Here is a 20,247-nt window from a genome sequence, read left to right on the forward strand (position 1 = left end):
CAGTTTAACATAAAATCATGGAGTGGTTTGGGTTCGAAAGGACCTTAAGATCATATAGTTCCAAACCCTGCCATGGGCAGGAATACCTCACACTAGATCATGTCGCCCAAGGCCCCATCCAGCCTGGCCTCATTTATTCTTCAGAGTCCCAGATTCTCAAATTCATTAAACAAGACACACAGGTAATTAAGTCCTTATCTAGTGCTTAACTACAAACATCATTACAAAAAGTACATGAAAAGCAGACACGAAAAATCATAAAGAAAGGAAGAAATTGTATCATAAAAGTAAAACCACAATCTTCAGAAGCTGCTGAAGTTCTCAAGAGGATGTTAATCTGGAACTATTGCTGTAAAGGTTTGATCTGAGTGTAGTAGTCACAACCCTGGAGATAATGCAGGGTAAGAAAGATGTGAAGTAAGACTTCAGCTCCTCAAAAGCAAGCGGTGTGCTCTTGCTAACGGCCTTGTTCTGACTTAAAGTTTGTTGAGTTCAGTTGTGCTGCCCTCTTTGCAGCAGGTACTCTCATTTGGAAAGAATGTCTGCACGTTGGCAAGGTTTCAGTACTCATGTATTTTTGAGACAAAAGATACCAAACCTAGAACTGATTGTTCGCAAATAGGTTGTTTGAAATATGCCTAGCTTTTCATTTTTATAATTGCCTTCTTGGAAAACCTGTCATTTTAGTAAATGTAGGTTTTTTCTCCTTGGAAAAGTCTTGGAAAAGACCAAAATCTCCAAAGGAATTCTTTCCGTGATAGCACACTGGTTCGTATTTGTGTTTACTCTTGTTTTTAGACTCCCCAAAGCAGGACCTGCTGAATGTCTCCTAATTTTGTTTTTGTTTAATATACAAAAGATTTCTTACTTCCTTGCATTGAATCCTGTCTCCAAACACCTCCCAATGTCCCCAGCAAATTTGATGCCAGTTTATCTTTTATATATTTAATCCTTGATATATATACCTCTGTTTCTCTCCGAAGTATCCAAACATTTGTAAAGAAGGAAATTCCATCTCATTTTTCAAAACTCTGTCTTGATTTAGTCCTGTAGCTGACAGGACTTCTGCTGAGGAATACAGTAAGCAGAAATAATTTTAATGAGAGCGATTGTCTTCACCTAAAACTGACAAAAGGTTCAACATCTTTGTGAGATGCATGTGGTTCTGTGTTTCATGTTAAATGCATGAGTTGTACAATAACGTTTTTTCAAGTGGAAAACAGGTGGTAAGGGACATGTATCAAAACAGTGCCCCTTTCTGGGAGTTCGTGTTATTGTTCCTGATTAGGCTTCTCATTTTGAGTTCATTCCTGATGGAATAATAAGCACCACCTTGTTTATGCCACTGAATTATTTTAGTACTGGCTATAGACAGACGTGGCTAAGGTTAGGAATAGAAGGACAGTGGCATTTTGATATCTCGCATTCACAAGCATATGCAGTAGATCTGTCAAAGCGTACATCTGTAAACCTGAGTCTCTGTAAACCTGAGTCTCAAATGGCAGTATGTGTAAATTTAGATTAGATATAAGGAAGAAGTTCTTCTCTGTGAAGGTGCTGAGGCGCTGGCACAGGGTGCCCAGAGAAGCTGTGGCTGCCCCATCCCTGGCAGTGTTCAAGGCCAGGTTGGACACAGGGTCTTGGAGCAAGCTGCGCTAGTGGAAGGGGTCGCTGCCCATGGCAGGGATGAGCGTTAAGGTCCCTTCCAACACAAACAAGTTTGGGATTCTGCAATTCTGTGGGCTTCTGCCCTGACTGTGCCACAGGGATCCAGACTGCTTGTCTCACCAGCTCCCAAACAAGGGCATTTTATGCCTCTGAATCTTGAGATTCAGAGCTACGGTGAGTTCTTCTCAGCTTGCAAATGATGAACAATAAAGACACTACAGTACAAATGTTTTCTTGAAATAATTATTCTGATTGGTGATGCACAAGCTGGTAGAGATTCCAGTTTACATGCTGGCTTTGCAGGGAACAAAAGCCAGAAAAAAATCTATGTTAATCAACAGAGCTGACATGATGCTAAGTTTAAGCAAGGAGCAATTTGTTGGGTGAGGAAGTATGTTCTTTATATAGCTCATTTCAGATGGTAGCCTTGCTTTAAAGGAATTTCATTTTGTCTTAGGTAGCTTGGAAGCACTGATGTAGGGAGGTTTAAAAAGTACAATTAAGTGACTTCCCCTGCTGTCACAAAAGACAATGCCTATCTTTCATTCTTTCTTACTTCCTTTATTGTGAACATGCTTTGAAAAATGCACAATACTGGAATAAATGGATGGCCTTTCTTACATAGCAACATAATCCCTGAAAAACTGTAACGTTTCCCCTGAAATATCTGAAGAAGTTTAATTCCATAAAACAAATTAACCCCTTTTCTTTCCTGTGTGTGAGTCACAGCAAGCAGACTGCTATATGTACTGTTTCTGGGCCCATGTCTTGTTGCTGGTATTAGCTATACTCATCATAGTATTAGGGTGAGTATTTTCTGATACAGTCAAATTAATATCTAAACAATTCAGTCCAAAGTGCTTCCGTTTAGTGGTCACACTATTAAGGCTTAGACAAATGAATAGGAACAGTAGAATTGCTAACTTAATACATCATCTGTCCTGACACATGTATTCCTGAGTAATGTGTATCATACTTTAGGTACACCTCCATACACAATGAAATATCTATTTTTCAAACCCAGCAAGATCATTTGAAATATAACCTTAAGACTCACATGTTTTGCTGACCGTATTACATCCATATCAGAGTTAAATACGTTTTTTTTTCCCTCAAATAATTTTATTATTCAGTTATTGCTAATGTTATTATTATTTAATTTACTATTCATTTATTATTATTTATTATAATTTTATTATTCAGTTATTTCTAGTCAGCCTTTCTTTGACCTCAAATAGAGAGGAACATTTTACTGGCAGGTTACTGCTACTACTACAGTTATTCAGTTTCATTCCTTCTGAAAACTAATGAGTTGTTACTAGGCATATTAATCAGGTTACAATTCACATCAGGAGATGTTTGCACTGTCCAAGAATTTTCAGCCACCCTACGGGTGTAGAAAGCTTTATTTGAAGTGACTGTATGTCACTTGCTCAGGTACTGTATCCCATAGTCACTAGGTTACTAGTGGCAGACTTCCTAGGCTCACTAGCTCTCTGCAGACAAGGTGTGAATGCATCATTGACTCATGCTCTTACTTCACAATCAAGCTTCACCTTAGACTGAAGTACATTGGTAAGTGGAAGTTTAATTTTCTTCCACATCAGCTGTAATATTTTATTTGCTCATTTTCAGGTTGCCGATTTGCAGCCAAGTAAAATCAAATATACAGACCTTTTTAAACCAAGAGTTGAACTTAATATATTCCAAGAGCTCTAGAGCTGTACTATGCAGAATGTTAAAGATGCTTCATTGCTGCCAATTCTGCTTCCCAGCAGCAAGGAAAGAGGGATTTAATCAGATGAGAGTGCGTGGGCAAAGCAGTAAATCACACAACACTTTCCAACAGTGGGCAATGCCAGTCTGATTAGGCACAGTGGACTCTACATCCAAAGCAGTTAAAAGCCCTAACAGACATATATCTTATTGCGTATCAACAGTTACCAACAAATCCTTGCTGATGTGATCAAAATTTTAATGAACAAGGGAATGAAAGTTGCTGCTTGAATCTTTTTCAAGAAGTGTCCAAGGTCATGCTACCATGCTGGTTATATAGTAATATTTACCTGCTGATAGGCTTTTGTGTCACAGGAACTTTCAAGTAAGAGGCAATAAAACATTACATGAATCATCTTTGCAAAGTAAGTTATCCTTCTTATTTTGGAATGACTACGTACTTGTATTTTTAGGGCAGTTTTTTCTATTTTTGCTACTGGTACAGTTATCAAAACCAAATGTATACCAGTTAAAAAATGGACTTCTTGAGAATAAAACCAACCAGTAAGTAATAAAGCATTAGTATTGGAGAACTGATGGCTTTTTGCCTCACTGAAGGCTGATTTACAAGAGAGGCTAGGATTTGTTATATGTGCACCATGCTCTGGTGAGATATGGTGATCAAAATAAGTCATTGTGGGATTTTGCCCTTCAAAATTCCTCTCTTTACTGTTCTTATACTTTCCTTAAACATTTAGATTGAAAGTTCTTTTAAAGGAAACAGCTATAAGAAGCAGTCTCAGAAGCAATATAATCTGATGTTATAAAAAGCTTGGGCAGTAAAATGTCATCATTTTTCTCCAGAAAAGGACTGCTGTCATGTCTTTCAGGGGAGTCATATTGCTTCCTTTAAATAATAAGGTGGAGCCAGGAGAGCATGTGGCTAGTGACAGAAGATAAAAATGGGATGAGCACAGTGACACTGAAATGAATCTAAAGCTTAGTGACCAGCTGTGGGTAACAGTTGTGCCAAGGTAGCCAAGAGCACAACTCAGGATCATATGATAAGGCATAAAAATTACTGTGTAAATTACTGAGGTACCAGACTAAGGTAATTATCTAAGCAGAGACCTTTCATGCCATAATACTTATTCTTCCTACTTTCTTTTTGATTTTAGAGACATAAGGCAGATTATAACTGTTCAGCTACTGAAATGACACAGTACTTAAGCCCCCAAAAGCCAAACTTTTTGTTGTATCCAAATCTGTGCTAGCACAAAGGTAAGAAGAAAAATCTTGTACTTCTTTTTGTATACCATTTTTGTGCTTTCACAGATTTAGTTGCAGTTCTTCCACTCTTCAGCAGGCCCTGGATTCTGAGACAGCTCCCCAGGGATCTCTCCTTTTATAGGCAAAGCCCAGGCTGTAGTCTGGGTGCTGCTTGTTCCAGGGCTCCTCTTTGAGATTTCAACTAGTTCCCATAACTTTCCAAGTAATAAGATTTTGTGGCTTATTGGACCATTTCCTAATTCAACCACGGGCTTTTCTGGTCTCTCACCTGTGCCAGAACAAGATATATTTGTTAACAGCACAGCTGGGCTTGGGTCATTCTTTAAAGCATTAGTTCATGTGGCTAAAGATGATGTTAATAATCTCACTGCCCTGTGGTATTTGCTTGGCTGTTAAATCTCCTGCTTCTGCTCTGTGCTCTCTCTCTCTTCTTCTTGAGACCCAAAAATGGAAGAAGTTAACAGAGCAAGATTTCTGTTCAGTCATATTCATTCACTATCAGTAGTCTTTAGGGGATGCTGGGGATGCTGTTCAGAAAATGAAAATGCAAACACACCCCCTGGAATCTGTAGTCTTGCTTCCTGAAGAGAGGAAAGTTGCTGGTGGGAAATGAATGTCGTTGACAGTGAAGAACTGTCACAACGCATGAAGGAAATGAATGTCACAACCTTGATTTCTCAAGTTTGTGAATAAAAAATCTGGTCTAACTGGGGCAAAATTCAAAACCTTAACCAAAAAAAAAAAAAAATAAAATTTGACAAATCATGACCAAATAAAGAAGTGGAAAACTTTATTCACTCGTGATACTTTAAAGATGGCATTGAGGATGCCTTTTGAAGTTCAGCTTCACAGGTGTTGATTCACTTTTATGAACATTTTGTATTTGAGTCTGTGCTTTTTAACAGAATAAGTAGGAGGATAAAACAATTCTTGCTCAGCTACTCTGCTTACCTGAGAAGAGGGGTGGCTGATCCTTTTACAGCATTTGTAACTTGCTGTAATGGTTTTCATTCTATTGTGATGTTTTAAAAACAAACCTGCTATTAGTAAATGTGCTTTTGGTTTAGGTACTGCTACATATGTGTCCCATCATACATAGCCTGCTTACCTGTAGCTGGCTGTGGGCAAAGGTCACAGAGATACCCTCTAAGTGGGTAAGCCTTTTTTTTTTTTAATGGGAAAGCTTTGCATCTGCAGGATGCAGAGCATGCAGAATGGAGAACATTGCAGTATACACTCGAGAAAGAATTGCTTGGGAAACCTAGAATGAGCCTGGGCACAAAACTGGTAAAATGCCTAAAAAGGCATGATGGTACTGTCAGGGAGCTAGAAAATCTAACCTGAGGCACAGTCACCTCTGCAGTTCTGTAACAAAACCTGCAGATTCACTACAGCCATGAATGAGGAGCCTGAGCAGCAGTGAACAATTTATTGTATAGTTGGCCTTTCTTATATATAATCTCCATTGCAAGAGTTCAAATTCACAAGAAAATATCTTTGTGCAATACTAATTAAGATGAAAGTTACAGAAGGGGTTACGTGAATAAAATATTGAGATAAATTTGCAGAAAAGTAAATATTTTAACGCGTAAAGAAGATTTTAATTTCATAGTTACTCTTTTATTTAGAGCTTGTTCTTCTAATGATCAGCAACAAAACCCCTGCAGTATTATGCATAAATCAGCAATTCATGTCAGAATATTCTTATCATTTCTGTTTTACTTAATTTCAGTATACCTCATTTATCTATATGCAGAAATTCATAGTGATTTATGTGTCCCAGAGGTGCCAAAAGAGACATTAAGTAATATTACACATAAAAATAATCGTGCTTTATTGTCATTCCTTCTGTGGACTGTGCAGAGGGGTAATGTGAGTGGATTAGGAACCTGGTGAAATACCTGTCAAGCAATGTTACGTGTGAACATCTATGAACTCTCAAAAGTTAAATTATTTTATATTAACTTCCTCAAGTGCTTGGGGAATAAAGGAACAAAAATAACCTACTGTCAAATTGGCTTATAAAGATCCACTTCCAGGTGGCCATTCTTATTTTCTTGGTGCATAAAGAGCCTAATTCCATGTTTTGTAAACATGTTTCTGGCTGAACCTCTAGTCCTCTGCTGCAAGGACCGTTCTACATCTTCAGGGAGAGCCAAGCAGAAAAGGGGGGAGCTCTGCAATTTAAGTCTTTGCCATCATAGGAGAGTGCATGGATCTGCAAATGTTTTGGGGTACACAACTCCAGTGGCACTCCCACTATATGTGGCATGCTCCCTGCAAGCCTGGATGACTACCCCTATTCAAGCACGTAGCTGGGAGACGTTGCTCTTACTGTTGATGATTGTAAACTGAGTAAGCTAATTTCGGGAAGCAAGTGTTGTCTGGATGTAATATACATACAGCAAACAGAGCACCTGTTTACATAAATATTATATGACCCTTCCAGAAGGTAAAACTGAGATGTCAAGGGAAAAAGCCTTACAGTGTAACTTTATGAAGGCTCAGGAAATGGACTTTGTTTTGTCTGGAGTAGGATATTTTGATTGCAAGCATTCATATAATAGGCAGTTCTGCAGAGGATCCAGGCATTGTGGATTTTAGCATCTGTGATGAGGGTGGAAGGTACTGTGTATAGGTATGAATTAGTTCTGGATTTATTAAAACACAGAAAGAGCTGTTATTGGTCCTTTTATCAGTGTCAGCTGTATAGTGACACCAGCTGGAAATATTCTTCGTGGGTCTTCTGGAGTGTCCACACAGCTGACATCGTTACAAAAAGCAGAGAGGCAGTTGGTATGGCTAACATGCCACAGCTTATACTTCTTGGTGATTGGAATCTGTTTCTTACCCTTCTGAAATGATACACAGGTCCATCATGGGCACAGAAAGGCTCTGAAAGGATGCCTGGATTCACAGAACAAGTAAATTGTCACCTGTTAATAACTCTTGACAGCCTTACTTCACATTCCATATTGTTAAATTTATATATGGTGGTATTTCTTGTTCAAACAATTTGGAGATGTTAGAACTGACTTCCTTTATTTAGAACTAAAGCCTGTACCTGTAATACTGATGGAAACTGGAAGCAACAATCATTTCTTCGTGTCTGTCTGTAGTGTCCATCAATCTGGTAACTAAACTAATATGGATCCTTTTATGATCTATCTAGCTTCCAAACTTCTTGAGAAATGAGCATAATAAAAAAAAAAAAGGATTGTGAAACATTGCTGTGGTTAAATGTCATTGCTAATATATCAGAAAGAACAGAAATGGGTACTATGTGTAATTATAGACATTTTGCTGCTTTTAACTGTGCCTGATTTGTCATAAAATAATTTCTTTGTGGTTCCAAAGAAATCCAGTAATGTGATAAGTCTTCACCATTTAGAATTTACAGAAGAAATTATCAATTCAGACTGGTTCCTGAAGCACAACTTGTGACTGTTTCCTCTTGTTCTTTCCGCTTGTTACCTGGGGAAAGAAACCAACCCCACCTCACTACAACCTCCTGTCAGGCAGTTGTAGAAAACAATAAGGTACCCCCGAGCTTTCTCTTCTCCAGACTAAACCCCCCAAGGTCCCTCAGCCATTCCCCATCACATGTGTGCTCTTGGCCCTGCACCAGCTCCGTCGCCCTTCTCTGGCCCCACTCCAGTCTCTCTTGTAGTGAGGGACCGAGAGCCGAGCACAGGATTCAAGGTGTGGCTTCACCAGTGCCCAGTACTAGGGTGTGATCACTGCCTGGCCCTGCTGACAGCACTAGTGCTGATAAAGGCCAGGATGCTGTCGTCTTCTTGGCCACCCAGGTACATGCTGGCTCATGTTCAGCAGCTGTGAGTCAGCACCCCCAGATCCTTTTCCACTGGCAGTTGTTCACATTTTAATTTGAGTAGGAACCTTAAGAGAAACCTTAACTTTGACATGTAGAAGCGTTTGTTAAACACTATGTGCCTATTAAGCTCATCAGTGGAGTCAGAAATACCAGGAGGATGATATTATTGTAAGTTAATTGGCCTGTGAGCAAGAAAAACTTCTGAGATGTTAATGCGTCCATTTATCCTTTGCAGGGAGTTGAAGCTCAATTAGACTTTTAAAGATCTTTTTTATGTCTTATTTCAACTGGTTTTCATGTTGATAACCTTATAAAACTAAACAATAATACAGTATACTTCATTGTTCCTGAGCCCTCCAGCAGACAAAACAAAGTTTTCCATCTTTGCTCCCGTCTAGTCCTACCAGGCCTTGTAAAATATGTGTGAAGTTCATTCAGTTGGCATCTGCAGCTCAGTAACAGTCTCTCTCTTGCTTGATGATCCCAGATGCTAAATGCATGAGAGAGACAGAGGCTATTGTGGTTATTTCTTTTCCACTCTCCCTGCTCTGCTAAATGATGTACCCTCCAGTACGGCCCCCATGGCTTGGGATTCAGCTCACATGCTTTCAGATACTGCGTCAGAAAACTGTTGAGAGCTGTACCTGCTGAATTTTACAGGTATGTTGCATTTACTTCTCAACTTGTCACATATCCAGTTCCTCTCTCTCACCAAAAGTATTTTTAACATAAATATTGGCTTTCATTTATGTTAAAAAGTTGTATTTTGTGCTCTGTTTTGTATATTTGTTTTCAAGCTAACACTCACATTTGCACCTGACCTAATGCATTTAACACAATGTGGCCATTGTCATATAATGTCCAAGCCAGGACATGCAAATGTGGGAAGATGAGGTCTTGGTCTTTGGTGCCAAGTAGTTGCCACAAAATGATCACAGCTAATAACTTGTTAACTTATGACATAGCTATTTCAGAGCAGTCATGTTCATATTTGAAAGACTGTTAAACTCCAGCTGAAGTAACTGATATCAGGCATTCTCTCTTCTGATAAAAGAATCTGACTAAAATGCCAGTATTTCAGTTTACTTGTTTCAGAAGATAAGGCAATTTTGTCCATGTATGCATGTTCAATATGGCAGCTCATCCAGGTAGACACAAGATGATTTTTGAGCAAACAGACACAGCCATGAGATGTAGTAAGAGATTTTCCACAAGAAAAAGGCAAAAGCCAGAGTCAAAGACTACCAACTTAGTGTTTGTTAGCAGTCCTCTAAACTGGATTCTGTTGACTGAGTTCAATAAAGAAAACAACCTGGATGACAGATTTTTGAGGGGGGCTTACACTGTAAACACACATAGACCACAGCAAAGCACATTTGTGTGTGATATGAGACCTGGAAGAGTTGCTCTTGGGAAGCTAGCTTTAGTAAGGGTCTCTCAAATGCCACACTAGTCAAGAGAAAGGAAAAGATTTCCTTTTGTGTTACTTGAATAAGCCTGAATTTCCTGCTGAGGATGGCACATTGGGGGATAATCACTGTGACGGTACGGAGGGAGCCTTGTGTGAGGAGCTTTTGTGAGTCTTCCTTCCTCTTGCTACATCCCTTCCCCTGTGATTACAATATCACTGAGTGGGCAGCTAATACAATATGCTATTACAGCAGTGGCGTTAATTACCTAACATCTATTACAAACTTGTCATTTCCACATTTGGACTAAATTCCCAATCTTTTCAGCCAAGAAGATTGCTGCTTGCAGTGTACTTTTGCCTAATGCATTCTAGTCGTGGGAAGGAGGGCCTCTAGTGGCTTCTCTATTGTTGCTCTCTAGTTCCACCATTCCCGTTTTCAGAGGTTGCAATACTTCCTGAGGGTGCATTAAGTGGATTTTGTGAAGCAGTCGTAATTATACAGCACAAACATCACTGGAAAAAGAAAGTCTTTTGTGGGTTTTTTTTCTTATTCTAGACAGCCAACTTATGAACAGCCTTAGCTACAGGGAAATGCCCCAGTCCAACAGCTGAGGCGGGATGAGTCATAGAGCCATGGAATGGTTTGGGTCAGAAGGAACCTTAAGGATCATCTAGTTCCAGTTGTTTCAGGATCTTTTGTTGTGCCTCCTACTAGTTATTTAAATGGGTTAATAAAAATGAAGTCTCTGATAAAGCAACAAAAGTAATCAAGCCTGTAATTTCAAAACAATAACAGAAATTCCCTGAGCACATTGGTATCTTTTTGTTCTCATTTCTATACCTCTAAAGCTTATAGGGTATTTCATGTAGTAATGTATGCAAGTTGGCAAATGAAAAATAATGTAGATAATTACACTAGAAACAGCTAATAGGAGCTGTAATGTCTACATTGTGTCTCTAACCATTATCGTTTATAGTATTAAATGAATTTAAGTGAAGATGGGATAATTTGCAGTGTAGCAAATGATAAACCTGTCTTACCGATATTAGCATATTCCCTTATTTCTCTCTGCAGTATTTCAGGCAGTGTGCTGTTACTGTTGTGAAAATCTAGGAAGATAAAACAGGAGATAAAAATCTGTAAAAACTGAGCTATTAAGCAGCAGATAAAAAAAAAGCTGTAAAAGCTGAGCTGTTAAGCAGTGCCATCTCAATTAAAAGGGCTCAGTGCTTTCCAAAAGGCAGTCTGGAATCAGTGGTTTCTTAGGATCTGAAGACACTTTCACAATTCCTTGCTTTGTAAATTTACTTTCTCCTTGTGGATGAGGAAAATCTTGTTGAATGGCATTTGGTATGTAAAATGTGAAGAGAAGTGTATGTGAGCGTATGTGGGAACTAGAAGCAGCTACAGCTGTATAGCTCTGGACAGCTGCTTGCTAACAGTAAAGGTTCCCAGCTGCTGTGTCATGTCAGTGCTTTTATTATGAATGGGGAATATATATGAAAAGATCAGAAATAATTTTTATTGCAAAATTCAAAAATGTGAGGAATTCCCGAATGTTGCTTGAAAATCTTTCACCCAGCTCCTGGCTGTATCTGAATTCACTTTAAAAAACCCTGCCACATGAGTTGTGCTTTCAAATTCCACTGGTTCAGACTTCATGTCAAGCAGGCCTTCTGTTTTCATGAGTGGTTCTCCCTTTCCATGATATAAGGACTATGAAGAAAGCCAAAATACTTTTGAATCTCCTAAAGTTTCAGTAATCATAACTTCTAATTGCCCAAACTATCCCACCAGAAACTAATGGATATTTACTGTTTATCTCTTAAAAAATTCATCACCTAATCGCAACTCTTTACTAAAAAACTGAAACGCAGAAATGTTCCCTATGAAGGAGCTGCTGGAAATATGCCCTTATTTTTACACAGAAGTTATTCATACCAACTAAGTAGTTTCCACAGATGATTCCGTCTGTGTTAGCAGTATACATGCACTTGTCTTCAGTCATTGAATATTCACATCTTTAGCATTCCATATAATTAACTTCAATACTACATTCAAGAACTACTTAAAATCTATCATTTAAAACCTATTACCATGTAAAAGAACTTTCCATATCACTAAGTGGAGACCCTCCAGAGTATGCTGTTTGTTGTTTGAAAATAGTTTTCAGGAATATATTTCAGAGCAGTAGGAAGCACCTTGTAGGTTTAATGTTAGAATTGAAACTGTCCATGCAAACAAACAGAAGACATGAACATCTGAAATGTTAAATGTTGTGCTGTGAGCTTGAAAAACATAGCACTGACCAGAAAAATACATCCTGGTCAAGCAGCAGAAGGAAACAGCTCTGTACAGTGTGTGTATAGTGGTGCCACTGTGGGTTTTCTTAGCTCTTTGCTCACTGAAGGAAAGGCATTATGGTAAATGCTTAGGCAGGAATCCTCACGTGTTGCTTTCTACAATCCATGTTGTTCAGGGTCTCCTTAAATTAGTATATAAAAAAATTAGTATCTAAAATAGAATGCAATGGTACATGCCTCTAAGTCTGATATTACACAAACAGCAAGCAGCAAACTGAAGTATGTGGACAAGCATTAGATGGAGTGCAGGGCTTTGCGTGGTCTGAACAGTTGTCTGATTTTGTTATAATGCAATCAGTTTCCTAAAAAAAACCCAGTCTTTGGTACGTGGCTCCTGGGGGTGGGTTTCGGTCTGTGGGTGGAACACCTCTAGTTTTAACGTTTTTCTTCACCAGGTTTATTAACGCATTCTTAGAAAAGTGTTTAATGCGTTATATAACTTTCTGAAGTTTTCTGGCTGAAAACTCTCTAAGCAAAGGAGTTTCACAACCCAATACTCTACATCACAAGTATGTGTTCTAGCTTGGTGTTTACTCCCCCTCGTTCACAAGCAGGTATTAAGGCCAGTCAGTTCACTTAGCAGTCTTTCCTACCTGTCACTGTTTGCCTCAGCTTTTCAAGGCAGTCTGGCTTGTGCTTTACTGTTCTGTACTGTGATCTGGTCAGGCTTTTTTGGGGCCTTCAGCATTTACCAGTTTTCATCATGCTTGTGCTCTAAAGCTCATGACAGACATTGTTTCATCAGAAATAACTGTCATATTTTGAGGTTTGGTGATTGTGCATGTGAGTTGGTTTGGTTTCTATTTGACTTCCCTTGTAATGCGGATTGGCATATTTCATACTTAGGCAGTGGTAAAAAAACAGTTCGTCTTTTGTTAGAGCTTTTCAGGTGAAAGTTTAGTAAAATGCATTGAAATTTCAAACTCTCCTATTAGACCCACTAGGAATTGCTATGAAAGCTAAGGTTTTCAAACAGGAAATAGTTATATTTTCAGAAAAATTTCCTTACATCTCACCTCCTATGTATTGCAGTGCTTGTAGATTGCATTTCCTTGAAAGATTCTAAAAAAAACAAGCCACTCGCTAAAATATTGTCTTTAAAGTGAATAGATTTTCCCTACTTCCCATTAGAACAATTGCTTTGAAATATTGTTGTAACCGTGAGCTACAACATGAGATCAGTCTCTCTCAAACTGTTGTGGATTTAATTGTTTTATTTTTGCCTGAAGTTACATTTGAAGTAATTTTACCACAGAGGTGTGGAAGGCAGTTTGTAAAGGGATCTGCATTGTTAGTTACCTGCAGTGCTGGCTGATTCGCATCATCATCCTAAGTTCATGACCTGAAATATATCTGCAGTGTTCCTGATCGTTTCTCTTCCTTAGAGAGCTGGTTTGGTAGTAATTCTCTCTTTATCTGGGATTCACAAAGGTGTCTGAGCAGCTTCACCTTCCATACTGAGTGTGTTCTCAGGAAGTACTGAGGGAGCCGGCTGGCTGTTCCTCGTGTTAGCGCTGCTCAGCAAGATCAGGCCCTGAGGAAAAAGAGAAATCCACTTCACCCGCATGTATCTTTGCCCAGAAACCTGTAGGTTTCTCCCAGGCACAGCTGAAACTGCAGCTCCTAAAGTAATACACTGATAGGAAATTGTTAGCAACACTTACACGCCTCACACAGAAGAGAATCTTAGCAATTTAGATTATTAATTTCAGGGTTTTGGTTCGAAATAATACCTTATCAAGAAATCCAGGAAGTATTTTAGTTCCAAGTAATTTTGATTGTAGAAATTAGATCTCTCTTACTCTCTTTTTTTCTTCTCAAAGGAAAATGCCTTGTACAATCAGCTTCCTATGCTGTTGGTGATCTTGCTGGTTAATACCTCAGATTATTGAAGAGTATTTTTAGACAGGGCTTGCCTTTAAGACCTCCTCTACTTGGTTTGTGGATTCGTCTGGCAACTCAGTTTATTGTAGATATTTTGAATATAGTTTTTCTTGTGATTCTGATGTTCTACTTTTCCTTCCACAGCTAGTTCACAAATGAATTTAAGCACAATGTGAAAGATTATTTATAGGATGTGGGGAAAAAACAAATGTGGAAAGTAAACTTAAAAGATTTGAACAGAGGTGGAACTGCCTTCCATATGCTAAGGAACTGCCCCTTACTCAATAATTCCCTTCACCTGGGGACAGCAGTACTTTTCCCCTTCCCTAGCACCACCCCAGCATACTAAACCTGTTTTCCCAGCAGTCCTCCAGTAAAGCAGGTGCCTGTTGGTCTTCACTGTAGCTCCCTCCACTAGCCCCATTCCTGACAGCCAGTAAAGCATTCTCCTTCACAGGTTGGTGAGGAAAATAACTTCTGCTTAGACTGTCATGAAGCTTTTCCGGAAGTTGCTAGGCTACTGTTTTTTTATATACATATATTTTATATATTCTTTCTGATATAGGAGATATATAAGCCCTTGGTTTAGATTCGCTTTGTACACACTCTATGCTCTGGTATTCTGCTAGCAAAACCACCAGCTTCTTGCAAACCCTGGGGGACTTTTCCCCAGAGACACGCAGAAAGGGCACAGCTACCTTATTTGCACTAGGGTCCTTGCAAGACCTGATAAACTGAAAGACTAGATGTACTACAGGAATTAGTGCACGTGTCAAGTGTTTCCTGCCCTGCATTTCTCACCTTCCGAAAACCCCACAATCTAAGCAGCCTATCATACTTTCTCTTTGAATCACAGTTTAACCTAACAGAAAATGCTATGCTGAGGTGCAGATTAGCTTCACTCACAGTCACAAAATGCTTCATTTTAAGGAAGTTTTTTGAAAGCACGCCCCTGTAAACAATGGAGAAAGGAAAAAGTAAATGGGAGGCAGCTGACTTCTCCATCCGTTGTCCTCTACTGCACATCCAAGTACTTCCATGCTCCTCTGAGGTACTGGTAGCCCTTCTCCACCCATGCCAAATGGCAAGTTCAAAATACAGATGAATGTTGAGCAGCAGGAAAGGTGGTGGCAGTGATTTAAAGTGCTAAGAGTTGTTCCCTTCCCTTGCTCTGTATCTCTGGCTTCAAGTTCTACAGGGCACACACTGGGGAAGAAATGGCCATTTCCCAACAGCAGGTCGTTATTTAGCAGGTTTTGTTGGTTTTGACTCAAGTCAGATATGTGCATCTAAGGGCAGTGTTTATTGTGGCAGTTGAAATTGATAAATCCTCATAGCTGTGTGCCTTTCTTGTCTTCCTTGAATTTAGGTTCTTTATTTGATCTTTGCTTATTATAAATCACTTGTATTCCTTCTGAATTTAAATTGATGACAAGAAGGAACTGACTGCTTGGAAATCAGTTGCGGCAACATGCGATAAGAGCAGTGGGGGCCTCAAAGGACAAGAGGAAATCACCATTTGCTACCCCCTGTTGACAGCTCAGTCCTCTCCGTTTCTTCTTCATCTCTCACAGCATTTGTGGTTACCTTTTTCCCCCACTCCTAAAATCACAACTCCTACAGGGCTCTTGCAACCTACTGAAGTTTCATGTGCTGGAAAAGGGGCGCATCATGTTTCCTTCCTGCACAGGGACATGCCCGTCCTCCTGCCTAGGCTCCTGCCAGCCCCAGGCCAGGGCACCACTGGTGCCTTGCTGGGCTGAACTGGAGTGACCAACCCATCCTGCTGTCAGCCAGGAGGAAGCTGTGGTGCAGCCAGGTTGTGGTAGCAGCAGGCTTCTTTCCTCTGTTGGAAAGGGCTGTGCTGCTGCTGCCTGCCTGCAGACCTCACCAGGAGCTCTGAGGTCAGGCAGGCTGTGGCTTCTGCAGGGACAGCCCTGCTTGCCTTCATGGCACCAGAGGAGGAAGAGGAGTAAAATCGCTCTGAGGTGTCTGGTGTTGTGTGAGGTTTGCTGTTAGTAACTGGGCTGAGCCATCTCTGCAGGCTATCCCTGCTGGCTGTGAGGCCTTACACTCCTGCGTGTGGTGGTAGGGTTGGTGCCGATGGTTCTGACTCTGGTTAAGTGTACCTGCCCATGAAACACCCCCAAGAACAGGGGAGTGCTGTCACCCTGGCCTGACCAATCTGTGAGGTAGCTAGCTGTCATCGCTCTGCTTCGGTCCTCAGCCTCCCTGTGAGGCACCCCTTCTGTAGTGCTGCTGGGTCAGGACAGCCTCTAGTAACAGGATGACTTCAAGCCTTGTTTGGCTCCCTTATGGCTTCATGATGGCTCATGTGGCAATCAGAGCTGGTGCCCTCCTGGGGAAGGGCTTCAGCCTGTGATCCCATTGCCAGCCCCACGGAGAGGTTTCTCTCACTGTAGGCCATTTGTGGATGGTACTGAAAAAAGGGCATGCTGTTTTGTCTGCCCTGTTGGCTAAGAACAGGGTCTGTTCATTTCATTGCACCTTTTCTGAACAAACACAGTACCAGGGTGAAATAACCCCTTGGTTTTTTCCTTCTCTTTTCAGTGCTGAAAGTTTCCCAGTGATGTTCTACAGTTAAGCTTGCCTGAGGGTGTCCTGTTGTGCAGGGATTGAAGAGCAAAGAGAATGGGGGAAGAAAGAGCCCAGGGATCTGGTAGTAAATCTCAGCTCTGTTACTGACCAGCAGACATTTAACACTTGACTTATTTTGTGTGGGCTTTAGATTCTCCTTCCATAAATTGAGGGAAGAAACCAATTGTAATATTTTTATAGATATTTTTTAATTATTTTTGATTAAAAAATATAGAGTTTTGTGTAAGGAATTCTTCATCAGTATTATAAATATGCTTATTTACTATTAGTAATTCCATATTTAACTCCTAAAAGATTTCTCAGATGCTGTTTCTGAAGGAAAGTAAAATAAATATATCCCAAGAATTTAGTATTTCTCAGAGGAATTAAAACTAATCAACCCATTAAACTCTGCTTTCAAATGACACTAATGATGTCTAATCATTATATTTATTGAATGCTATTATATATTTGATATGAGCTCTACCTATATTATACATATTACTCTGTAATGATTTGTTGTTCCTTCTAGGATCTTTGGCCCTGACTGCTGACCTCAATACAAACCCACTGTCTGAAGGGACGAGAGACTTGGACAATGAATCGATGTTAAACGTATGTTTGGTTTCTTGGTTCTCAGTGTGCCGAGGTGTTCTGTACATTATTAATGAACCACCCAGAGGTTTTCTACATTTTATTTTCAGCATTTCTGAATGACAAATAGAGCGCTTATAAGTAGGTGAGGAAATATGGTATGTGCAATTTTCTTTAATGGTTTTCCTAAGAAGAAAAAAAATCCTACAAAGGAGGGTAGCATAAATTTACAAGTTCAAATAGTAGTTAATGTCAAACAGCTTGTAGTCTTAATTGTCTCTAGGTTTTGATTGCTTTTTTAAATTAAGTGTTAAAGGGAGGGAATATGACCTCCAAAATAAGCAAGAAGATGTTGATTATAAAATAATTGCCTATACAGGCACAGAGATATATGTCAGGAATTAGCATATTCATTAATATTCAGTGCCAACAGTGACATTAATTTATTTTACTCATGTTAATGTCACGATAGCTCCATCTTGTGGTTGACTGAATATTACCTGACGTTTCATTGTCATTTAGATTCTATGGGAAAAGTACAGTCGAAAACAAACACGACAAACTCCTGATGAGCAGAGGAAATTTTAGCTGTGATTAAATTTCATTGCAGTTGTTTGTAGCGAAAGAAATAGCAAGCAAAAATAAAGCCTGAATGTTTAGTCCTTGCCTTCAGTAGTTGCTATTTTTGCCCTAAGTGGAGAAGTATTAAAGGTGGGAAGTTTTACTTAAAATACTATTTTAGAAAATGAAAGAAAAAATTTCACACAGCTTGTGATTAGCTGGATTACTGAGTTTGTGAAGCATATGTGCACTGCCCCTTGTGTTTTGTTTCTATTTCATACAGGTGTTCAAAACCGCTGCTGCTTGTCAACAGTTCACCCTTGAAGCTGCCATTAAAAACGTTGATGAGATGTCCAGTGAGCTGAAAAAAATGACTGGTAATTCTGAGTTCCTTGTTCACTTAAACACAGGTTACAGAGTGTGCAGCTGTGAATGGCTTGGGTTTCTGCATCATACAGCTGGTTTGTGTTCTAATAGAACAATGCAGTTGCTCGTCTGGTTTGAAAAATTAATGAAACAGTAGTTGCATAGAAATGGAATCATATTGGCTAACCATGGTGAAAACCTGATATTGTGGGAACAATAATCCTTTTCTAGTAGAAATATTAGCAGTATGCTAACACCAAACTTTATTTCACCATCCTGAGGTAAAGAAAACAAGGCAACCATTTGGATGTTTTAAAGCATTGACAGATGAACTCTTCAGAAAGCGCTGTATATAAACTGCCATTCCATTAGTATCTACCATTCAATAAACGTGATAGTGATACGCTGCCCTTTGTCTTTCAGTGGAAAGCCAGCTACTGCTTTGTGACCTTATTCTGAATTTTAACCACCCTGTGAAGGCCAAAGATTTAAGAGAAGCTGAAGAAAAACCATGGAGTTTGACACATTAAGTAATAACATCCATTTGCATGCAGCATCTTCTATTAATACTGCTTCAGTTTGAACTGCAAAATGATAGCATGCTTTCCTGCAGATAGGCTATTCTTATTTTAAACTGAAAATGTGGAGTGGAAAAATGCCATAAGTAGGTTATTGATCTTGAGATGTTTTTTTAGCCCACTAGGGCTAGGAAAATGGATAGAATTAACTAGAGAGGTCAGGGATCTGGGCCTGAAGGTTTTCATATGTAGTTGTCGCCTTTTAAACAAAGATGTACTAGAACAGTGACAAAAGATTTTCAGTCACTTCAAGTCAAGTCATTGCTCTTTTCTCAGTTGTGCTCTGGAAAACAGGATAAGGAACAGTCCATAGACGAGGAACTGCAAGTTGTCATTTGATCTTCCTTCCTCATTCTGAAAGTGCTACTGAGGAAGGGGGCAAAGAGCAGATTACTTCTGGTAAACCAAAAATACTTTCATTCTGGAAGGTCTGCAGTGACTTTCTTGTTTAGAGGTCTGAATACTCTATTCTGAAATCTCAGCCCAAAATCTGAGTAGCCAGTATTTTCATGTAGTTCATTGTAATAAATATTCAATCTTACTTTACTTGTGGACGTGTTTGAATGTTGAGGTGTGTTTTGTATTCATATACAAATATATTTCTCTGAATAATCAACTCAAGATTCACTCTGCTGAAAAAAATGAGCAGTGTTGTATTTCTTGTGCTGGTTTACATTATATTTCTCTTCCACTAAGGGGCTGATTTCAAACAAATCTAACAGTTTTATGGGAGGTGGTTTTGGGCTGTCAGATTTGCAAGGCAGTGCAGCGAAATACAGTTGCAACCTCTGGCTGGCAGAGTCAGTGGTAATCTGGGGGATGTTGTTCTTCATTTTAGCATGGTTTGTAAAACACACATTGGACCTGACTCTTCTTTCACAGATGAGGAGTGAGTTTTTTAAAGATGTTGAGCTAGAAACAGGGATTTGTCAGCTGAAGCACTTTTGAAATCTTATTTTTCGTCTTTTGTTTTTTGACTCATGGTTGCATGGAAATGAAATTCACTGACTTTGAATTCCGGTTCCTAGCTAAATATATTAGAAAGGAAGATAACATTTACAAAACATGCATATTTAAAGTAAAACTGTTGATGAAATCTGATTATTTCACCTGAGAAGCTATACAGATTACATGGAAGATGTTTTTCTGCCTTGAATTCTGGTTCAGATGTTTCAAGTGATATATCCACAAAGGACTCTTAAAGGAGAAGTGTGACAAAGTCTAACATTAACTATCAAACCAAGGTCTTGTCAGAAAATAAAGCTTAGTAGAAACCTGGGGTTGGATAAATCCCACAAGGAATGGGAAAATCCCTTGACATGGTGTGCCTCCGTGTTCCTCAGTGTTCCTCAGTTGTGACTGCTGGTTTAGAACTGAGGATG

General features: G+C 39.4%; 1 protein-coding gene across 4 annotated transcripts in view; it reads left to right on the forward strand.

Annotated features, from left to right (window-relative positions):
- Nucleotides 1–19,432, forward strand: part of C10H5orf58 (chromosome 10 C5orf58 homolog) — a 76,001-nt gene extending 56,569 nt beyond the window's left edge. For 2 of the 4 annotated variants that reach the window (XM_065690168.1, XM_065690167.1), the window contains exons 3-6: nucleotides 16,740–16,848; nucleotides 17,299–17,381; nucleotides 18,205–18,298; nucleotides 18,711–19,432. In XM_065690168.1, coding sequence (XP_065546240.1) covers nucleotides 16,821–16,848; nucleotides 17,299–17,381; nucleotides 18,205–18,298; nucleotides 18,711–18,817 — 312 coding nt within the window. In that variant the 5' untranslated portion in view covers nucleotides 16,740–16,820 and the 3' untranslated portion in view covers nucleotides 18,818–19,432. Of the gene's footprint in view, nucleotides 1–14,491; nucleotides 14,626–16,739; nucleotides 16,849–17,298; nucleotides 17,382–18,204; nucleotides 18,299–18,710 lie in introns of those variants that run through there. The other 2 variants (XM_065690166.1, XM_065690165.1) reach the window with 2 other exon arrangements.
- The last annotated feature ends 815 nt before the right edge of the window (nucleotides 19,433–20,247 follow it).

Source organism: Lathamus discolor, chromosome 10, assembly GCF_037157495.1.
Source record: "Lathamus discolor isolate bLatDis1 chromosome 10, bLatDis1.hap1, whole genome shotgun sequence".
Taxonomy (NCBI): Eukaryota; Metazoa; Chordata; class Aves; order Psittaciformes; family Psittacidae; genus Lathamus; species Lathamus discolor.